The 8,894-nt window shown below is 42.8% G+C and overlaps 1 protein-coding gene across 1 annotated transcript; it reads left to right on the top strand.

The window, feature by feature from the left end:
- Positions 1-280: 280 nt before the first annotated feature.
- manba (mannosidase, beta A, lysosomal) lies at positions 281-8,584 on the top strand. Its single transcript, XM_019890450.1, has 17 exons — positions 281-545; positions 938-1,032; positions 1,768-1,873; positions 1,949-2,122; positions 2,891-3,014; positions 3,814-3,983; positions 4,052-4,165; positions 4,668-4,819; positions 4,940-5,057; positions 5,128-5,214; positions 6,043-6,210; positions 6,428-6,646; positions 6,850-7,014; positions 7,169-7,313; positions 7,376-7,521; positions 7,781-8,041; positions 8,233-8,584. Exons 1-17 carry the CDS (start codon positions 351-353, stop codon positions 8,461-8,463), a joined length of 2,670 nt encoding a protein of 889 aa, XP_019746009.1. The 5' UTR covers positions 281-350; the 3' UTR covers positions 8,464-8,584.
- The last annotated feature ends 310 nt before the right edge of the window (positions 8,585-8,894 follow it).

Here is an 8,894-nt window from a genome sequence, read left to right as displayed (position 1 = left end):
TTCAAGTCATTTTTGTCAGGGATTTTTTTTCCCCCATTTACCCTTGTTAATATTCTCGGACGTTGTTTATATTTGTTTTTCTTGTCTATTTTCATATCTTGATTTATGGTGTTTTCATTAGTTTTTACCCAGCTTCTGTAAGTATTAGACATATTTTGCAGTTTGAGATTTTAGTGTTGGACTGTACGTCATCGTATTTGTTTTTGAGATGTGTATCAAATTGGCGCAGGTCCTCAGCCAATCACATTGAAAAGGGGCGAGTCATATCGCGTGTAGAAATCGAAATCCGGTCACGTGACCAAAGTCCGGAAGAAACGACTTGACGATGAGAGCGATTTAACGGAGGAGTGATGATTGTACGCGGTTTTTTCTTCTTGTTTTTATCACTTGGACTTCTGGAGGTTTTGAGCCACGATGGTATCGTACCTCTCGTCCAAAGTTTGGACGGTGAATGGAACTTGTGGAACTCGAACAAGTCCTTTTTTCTGCCCGCCCAAGTCCCAGGATGCGTCCACACGGCGCTGCAGCAGCGAGGGTTAATTCAGGTCAGTTCGAAAAGAATGAAACCCAAAAGTCGTGCGTGTGTGTCATGGGACACGTTTTTGGTCAACAGAATCGAACTCACGCGAGAAAACCCAATTCATTTCCAAAACAGTACGTCAATTGTGTTACCCCCTTTTATTGATTCGAGCGTTTTTTTATGTTGCTATTTATTTCCTGTGTCACACCTAAAATGACAATTATTTTCATTCCTATTTTAAGGTAATTTTGCCTTGCTTCTGGTGTAGTTTTCTATGCCCCGCTCACATGAATATTTTTGAATTTCAGTTCTTAGATTTCTTATTTTGCCTCTTTAATTTAAAAATATCATTCTCAATATTATTTTCATCTCTAAAGGGGAAAAAAATGTGTCAACCGCCTTCGATGCATCTTGCAGGATCCTTACTTCCGGTTCAATGACCTTCTGTACGAGTGGATCTCTTTGGACAATTGGACGTACGCCACCACGTTTGCAGTGTCCAAAGAGCTGAGGTCTGCCGAGAAAAGCACACAAGTCGATGATTATAGAAAAAGAAAATACTAGAAAAAAAAATACATTCAAGATATTAAATGTAAAAGCACTCAAATATTAGAAAACAATACTAATATTGCACTACAAATATTTAGAATTTATAATACAATTTTAAAAATAGAAAAATATCAGTCAAAAATAGAAAATATTAGCCAAAAATCATTCTGAAATTACACTGTCAAAATATGATCAATGTTTTTTCAAATAATGTGACAATAATAGAAAATAATACACAAAATATAGAAAATAATACAAAAATACACAATTGGATAAATAAAAAAAAATTTAATAAAAAAAATCATACAAATTAGACCAAAAAACTGCTAAATTTTTGAGAAAACAAATACATTGACTCAAAGACAAAAATATTTCAATATAATTCATATATAATTTCAAAATAAACCAAATATTAGACTCAAAATCATACAAAAATGCAAAAATATTAAGATGAGGTTTTTAGAGTACACAAATATATCAGCTTTTGAGATCACAATGCATGCTTTGCTTGGATCAAGTTCACAAAATGGTTTAAAAAATGCAACACATGCAACATTTAAACAAAAAATTAAAACACTGTTCTGAAACAACAATACAAAATAGTTTAGAAAAATATATTTATAAATGTCAGACTGAATTTTGATTTTTTTTTTTTTAATGGAGCCGCCCGCTTTCATAAATGTGTCGTCACCCCTCAGGTCCAAGCGACAAGTCCTTCTGATTCTGGACGGCGTGGACACGGTGGCGTCGGTTTGGCTCAATGGCGCGTTGGTGGGCCGCACGGACAACATGTTCCGTTCATACGTGCGTTCACCTTAGCACTTCCCCAACCGTCGGTCCGTCCTTTCCGCAACTTGTCCCGCGTCTTTTTCTCCGCAGGTCTTTCCCGTCCGAGAGCTGCTGAAGGCCGAGGAGAACACGCTGCTGGTCCGCTTCCTGTCTTCCATCGTTTATGCCACCCAGAGGAGGAATGCCCACGCCGCCTACGCGATTCCTCCTGAATGTCCACCCAGCGTCCAGAAAGGACAGTGCCACGTCAATTTCATCAGGAAAGTGAGTCCTTCATTTTTATTTTGTTTGTTCAGTTCAGTTCACTCTCATTTATTTTTGGAGCGTGTTAGTTTTTATTTTATTTTATTTTATTATTATTATTATTATTTTTTGCTTTTTTATCAAATATGAAGTCTTTGTCAAAAAAAGTCACACGCTATTGTGTAATAAGTAAACTTCTGTATGGGTGCACCATATTTTTCGGACAATATGGCACACTCAAAATCCCTCCATTTTCTCACCAATCCCCAGTGTTGCAGCTTGAGCTGTCTTTTTTCTTCTTTTTTTTGTTTTTTTTTTTTGAAAGCATTTTCATTTTTATTTTGTTGTTCCCGAAAATTATTTTTCATCATTCGTTTTAGTGGTGCGGACGGTCGTATGTTGAATTGAAGCACTTTTTTGTGGCCGAAACCACAAAATAAAAATATCGGACTCCATCTTAATCAGTTCCAATTTGTCACCGATGCTAACGTTAGCACGCTTCCTTTTCTCACCTCACTTTTTTTTTCTTGTTTTTTTTTTTTTTTTTGTGGGGCGGGAGGGCAACTCACATTGTTTGTGGAAAAGGCATATTGGAGGTTCACTGAAGAGTTTAAGGGCTAAAAAACAAACTTCAGTGCATTTCAGTTGGCGTCACTTATATGTGGATTTTTGGTATTTGCGGGCCAGCCGGTCATATCACGAATTCCACTCCCAATTTCCCGGCACCACTCGAATCCAAGAAGAATGTTTTGTGAAGTGCTTTCTTTCCTGCGTGTGTTTGTGGCTCAGGCCCAGAGCTCATTCAGTTGGGACTGGGGTCCGTCCTTCCCCGGCGCCGCGCTGTGGAAAGGCGTCCGCCTTGAGGCCTTTGACTCGCTGCGACTCGTGCACTTGGCCGCTCTTCCTCTCTACGGTATGCCACCTCCCGTGCGCCTCGTTGTCTTCGTCACAAAAGCCTTTATACAGAATATGAATGTCATTTAGAAAATAATAATACAAAATGCTACAAGAAAATATTGTTCAAAAAATACACGCATTTTGTCAAAAATTGCAACACTGCACCAGGCGTAACATCTCAGGCAATTTTTAAAAGAATACGTTTGACGAAAAAAAGCCAATGTGGAAAAAAATAAGATGACAAACATTTTTTTTAAATGACAAAAATCTTGGACAAATAAATACAACAATAATAACCCCAAACAAAAACTTCTTAATAAACAAACTACAGAAAACCAAAATATGAGTCATAAATTACTAAAATACATACATAGTAGTGCAAAATATCCAATGTTTAAAATGAAAAATATATCAAGATATATACCAATGTTAAATTAAATAAATATTACCAGAATTGTACAAATATTGGAAGAAGAAAGACAACAAAACTTTTCAGCACAAAAAAAAAAACATTTGGGAAAAATCCCAAAATACAGAAATATTAGGATAAAACGTCAAGCAATGTTTACCATTAAAATAGAAAAATACATAAATACAAGACCAAAATAATTTTTGGAAAAAAAAATAAAAACAAGAACATGAAATGGAAAAATATTCCAATAAAAATCTTGCCGACAAATATTTTAAAAAATATAATAGCAAACTTGGACAATGTTTTGGTGCCACACATGAAAGCCCCTAAAAGCAAACGGAAAAAAATCCTCCATCCCAATTGAGCGCCGAAGAGATTTGAACGCTTTTTTTTTCCGTGGCAGACGTCGGCAGCTCGTCGTGGTCACTGCAGGTGGACGCGCTGGTGGACGCTCTTCAACCCACCTTGGCCCAAATAACGCTGGACTTGCCCGAGCTGCTCTCCCGCGTCGCCTTCCCGGCAAACATTCGCCCGGGCGCCGCCAAATACACCTTCACCCTCAGCGTCAATGCGGTATACGTGCGCGCGTACTTCCGTGCGTGCGGAAAGATGCTCGAACGTGGTCGACGTTTTGTTTGCAGAGCGCCGACGTGAGGCTGTGGTGGCCCAACGGTCTCGGCGAACAAACGTCCTACCGCCTGCTGCTCACGGCGCGCTCGCCGGATGGCGTGGCGCTCCTCCAAGCGCACTCAAAGGTAGGGGCTCGCTTCCTTTCATCGAGTGCGGCTAAAATATGAGATGAAAATTACACAAATCGTAATACTGACAACAAAAAAAATAATAATAACAACAACAGTGACAAAAAATATCAGTAAAAAATGCAACAGGTACATCAACTTCAAAAAAATCACGAGAGAAGTTACATAAATATATTTTTTTTAATTGTTAATACTTTTTTTGTTATTTCAAGAAGAAAGAAGAAATGACAGGCTTAAAAAAGGTTATTTAATTTCATTATTTATTTTTTTTCCTCCAGTGCTTTTCAGTATAATGGTCCTCAATTATATGCATATATAATTATAACTTTAAAAAAGGGGAAATTTGATTGAAGGAGGGCGGGTGAGAGAAAATATCGCAAAAAAACAAAAAACAAAAACAAAGCAACATTTTTGGATGGTCCCCGATTGCCTTCCTGCGGACAAATTGAACTAAAACAAGATGACGAGTCTCATTTCAAGCCCTCGCTGTGTGTTGCAGGTTTACTTCCGTCGCATTGAGCTGGTCCAGGAGCCCGTCTCCAGCTCGCCGGGTCTGAGTTTTTATTTCCGCATCAACGGGAAGCCGCTTTTCCTCAAAGGCTCAAACTGGATCCCAGCGCACTCTTTCCAAGACCAAGTCACGCCTCATGTGTAAGTCAAAGGATTCTAACAGACCCCCCAGGCCCCCCCCCCTAAAAAAAGAAATAAATAGAACCGAGACCGCCACCCAGGAGGCGGAGGACCGAAAAGCTTTCTTTGCCGATTTGTCAGCTTGACGGACTTGCTGCGGTCGGCGGCGGACGCCAACATGAACGTCCTCCGGGTGTGGGGTGGCGGCGTTTACGAGCAAGACGCCTTCTACGACGCGTGCGATGACCTGGGTCTCATGGTAAGCGAGCACCGTCCAGAATGTGATTTTTGCGCCGCCTTTCTGATACTCGCCCTGTTTTTCCCTTTAGGTGTGGCAGGATTTCATGTTCGCTTGCGCCATGTATCCCACCGAGGACGACTTCATACGCAGCGTGAGGGAAGAGGTCTACCAACAGGTCAGAAGAGATGCGACACGAGCTCATCCAAGTATCATTATGAACGACTGCGACGGTCAAATGCAAAGCTGTTCCTAAAATTAGTCAAATCATTTCGGTCCAGAAAAAAAATGACAGGATTTGGTATTAGATGTGGAATTGGTCAAATAAGCAAACATGGTCAGAAAAATCAAACAAGAATATTACAACAAAAATAATAAACATTCAAAAATAATGCAGCATCCAATTAAAAAAAAAAAAAAACTAAAGAGGTACGCAAAAAAAAATAAAAATAAAAAAATTAAAAAAAAAAAAAAAAAAAACTAAAGAGGTACGCAAAAAAAAATAAAAATAAAAAAATTAAAAAAAAAAAAAAAAAAAACTAAAGTGGTACGCAAAAAAAATTAGAATTACAGCTTTTCAAAAAGATTCTAAAAGGACACCGAAAAATACCAAAACAGAAAAGAAAAAAAATATCCAGCAAAATAAATAAAAGGTGAAAATATTAGCCAATTATGCCATAAAACAAAAATATTTGAAGCAATTGTGAAAATGCGAAGAAGAAAATATTAGAAATTAATTTTGAAATATTAATTTGGAAGTATGCACAAAAATTTGACTCAAAGATACAAAAATATTCAGAACAATAAACAAAATAGAAACACGAGAATATATAAAAACAGACAAAAAAACGACACAAATATTCCCCCAAAATTCAAAAAGACTATTCGTCAACTTGTTTCCCAAAATTTTTTTTCTTAGTTTCTTGAAGCGTTCAAATATGACTTGTCCAACAAATGTCTCGTCCTGTGGGAATTTGTTATTCTCAAATTCTTTTCCTCACCCGAGGTCTGGCGTCTGAAGTCCCACCCGTCCGTCATCATGTGGAGCGCAAATAACGAGAACGAAGCGGCGCTGGCCACCGACTGGTTCCACATCCCCGACCGGCAGCGGCCCGTCTACCTCAAGGACTACGTGGCGCTCTACGTGGACAACGTCATGGCCATCGTGAAACAGGTCGGCTTCGTATCCATGATCTCATCCCCTTCTGACGCGTGCGGCGGCCGCGGACTTTCTGCCGCCCGCCCGCCTGCCGTAGCCCGGGCATCCGCAGACGAATAAGCTGTCCATCATTTTGTCGTATCATCACAACCGCGTGGAGCGACCGGCTCGCGACTAATACAAACTTGGCCTCGAGCTTTGCATCCTAACGGGGCGCCTACGCGTCCCTCAGGAAGATCCCAGTCGGCCGTTCCTGGTCTCCAGTCCGACAAACGGCGCCGAGTCTGAGCGGGAGGGCTACGTGGCGAGCGATCCGTACGACCCGCGCTACGGCGACACGCACTTCTACAGCTACTCGGCCGACTGCTGGGACTGGCGCGCCTTCCCCCGAACGCGCTTCGCCTCCGAGTACGGCTTCCAGTCGTGGCCGTCGCTCTCCACGCTGCGGCCGGTGAGTCTCGGCTTGCGCTTTCATCGGCCAGTCGGAGCCGAGACCTCAAAGTCGGTTCAAGCAACGGTTCTTTTACAAATTGAACTTTGTTGAACACCAGCGTATGAAAATACATTTTTCATGGGGGGGCTTGGGGGCGGGGACAAATATGTGAAGAAATCAAAGGTGGAGTGGAGCCAACGCGAGCTCCGGTGACGTTGCAGGTGTCTGTTGCGGAGGATTGGAGCTTGAGCAGCCGCTTTGCAGGACACCGCCAGCACCATCAGGACGGAAACGAGCAGATGTTGAAGCAGGCGTCCGTTCACTTCCGCCTGCCCAACTCCAGCGACCCCCTGACCCACTTCACACACACGCTCTACCTCACCCAGGTCATCGCTCCAAATTGTCAATCTTGTTCTTGCATGGCTTGTTTACGAAAAAAAAAAAAAATCGTCTCTTACGCTGACTTCCGAAACTTTTTGGGTCATCGCCCCAGTTGGTCCCCGATGGAGGCGGACCGTAACGATTTGCGTTTGTTTTCAGGTGATGCAAGCTCAGTGCGTGAAGACACAGACGGAATTTTACCGCCGTAGCCGCAGCGAGCTGATAGGAGGCCTCGGCAACACCATGGGCGCCCTCTACTGGCAACTCAACGACATTTGGCAGGCGCCCTCCTGGTCATCCATCGGTAAGTCGGCCCGCGGCGAACGCTTGCCGTCGCGTCCGCCGTCACTTCCTGTTCCCCGGCAGAGTTCGGCGGCAAATGGAAGATGTTGCATTATTTGGCCGCCGACTTCTTCGCCGACGTCCTGCCCGTCGCCTTCGAGGACGAGAACGGTACGCTGCTCATCTACGCCGTTTCCGACCTGAGCCAAGACCTCAAGCTCAGAGCCGTGGTAGGGCCCGTCATCATCAATAGGACATTTTAACTGAAGTCATAAAATACAAGTTGTTGTGTTAATGTTTTTGTTTTATGCATATTTAAAAAAAAAAAACGCATACTAAAGCCAATGAAAACCAAAATAAAATGAAGCATTAAAAAAAAAAAAAAAAAAAACAATATTCTCTAAATACGGATTAAAACTGAATCCCCCCAAAAATTACAAAGTAAGGAAACGAAAAATGCCCAACTGTTATAATCTTGCTGTCCACCAGGTGTCAGTCTACACGTGGAGCACCCCTGACCCGCTTTTCACAAAGAAGTCCGACCTCGTGGCGGTTCCGGGAGGAAGCGCCGTTCCGGTTTTCAAATGGCCCGTCGCCGCCCTACTGGCCGGATCCGGACGCTGCAGCCGCCGCAGCTGCCTGCTGGCCTTCCGCCTGGAGGAGGGCGGCGGTGACCAACGTGGCCCCGCAAACCACCACTTCCTGTGCTCACCCAAAGACGCCCTGGGGCTAAAACCGCCCGACATCACGGTGAGACGTTGGGCTTCGGGAATTTCCTGCCTGAAGACATTTGCAGATCATTTAGGAATTGCGACATTTCAGCATTTTATTCGCGCATTTTACTTTCGCAGCACTTAGTATGCAGCTGTGGAGGTTTTGAAAGTGCTCCATAAATCAAGTCGAGTTGAGTTGCAAACACTGCCGGATGTCTCCCCCTGCAGGCCAAAGTGCGCCAGGATGAGACGGGATTGGTGGTGGACCTCCAGTCTTCGGCCGTGGCTCCTTTCGTGTGGCTGGATGCGGGCGACATTCCCGGGCGCTTCGACGCCAACGGCTTCTTGATGCTGTCCAGGAACAGGACGGTGGCGTTCCGCGCCGGGAAACCCACCAGCGTTACGGAATTCTCCCGAGCGCTCCGCGTCACCTCGTTGAGCGACCTCTACTCGCCTTAAATCGCCTTCAACCTTGTTGCCACACCCGATGACGCTGCTTGTAAGTTCAGCGGTATAGGACCTCTGATTGCTGCCATCTCAGAACATCCAAGATGTTACGTTATTTATATTTTAGTGTAAATGTCAAACATTCAAATGAGGAAAATTCGATTCGGTGTAAAACCAGGGGTGTCAAATTCATTTCACATGGTGGGCCACATACAGCCTCGGTAGATGTCAAGTGGGCCGGACCATTAAAATGATACCATACTTTGCTATAAATAACCAAAACAATATGTCTTTCCTTTGTTTTGGTATAAAGAAGCACAAGAACATTAGGGAAATGTTAAAATTTAATGAACATATCTTTTACAAAACATTTCATGAAGCACCTTACATTTCCTTCGACAAATGTGCAATTTACTTTTATCATTCACGTATATCCATTGCAC

Source organism: Hippocampus comes, unplaced genomic scaffold, assembly GCF_001891065.2.
Source record: "Hippocampus comes isolate QL1 unplaced genomic scaffold, H_comes_QL1_v1.1 scaffold168, whole genome shotgun sequence".
NCBI classification, from domain to species: domain Eukaryota; kingdom Metazoa; phylum Chordata; class Actinopteri; order Syngnathiformes; family Syngnathidae; genus Hippocampus; species Hippocampus comes.
The sequence above is the reverse complement of the archived record's forward strand: the minus strand, read 5'-3'. Positions and strand labels throughout refer to the sequence as shown.

What these genes read in the sequence shown, in the direction of transcription:
- manba (XM_019890450.1), top strand. Translation starts at nt 351, where the DNA reads ATGATTGTACGCGGTTTTTTCTTCTTGTTTTTATCACTTGGACTTCTG. An exon ending in GGCCGCTCTTCCTCTCTACG is followed by an intron (nt 3,015 to 3,813) that starts GTATGCCACCTC and finishes TTTCCGTGGCAG; the next exon opens with ACGTCGGCAGCTCGTCGTGG. An exon ending in TAAAACCGCCCGACATCACG is followed by an intron (nt 8,042 to 8,232) that starts GTGAGACGTTGG and finishes CTCCCCCTGCAG; the next exon opens with GCCAAAGTGCGCCAGGATGA.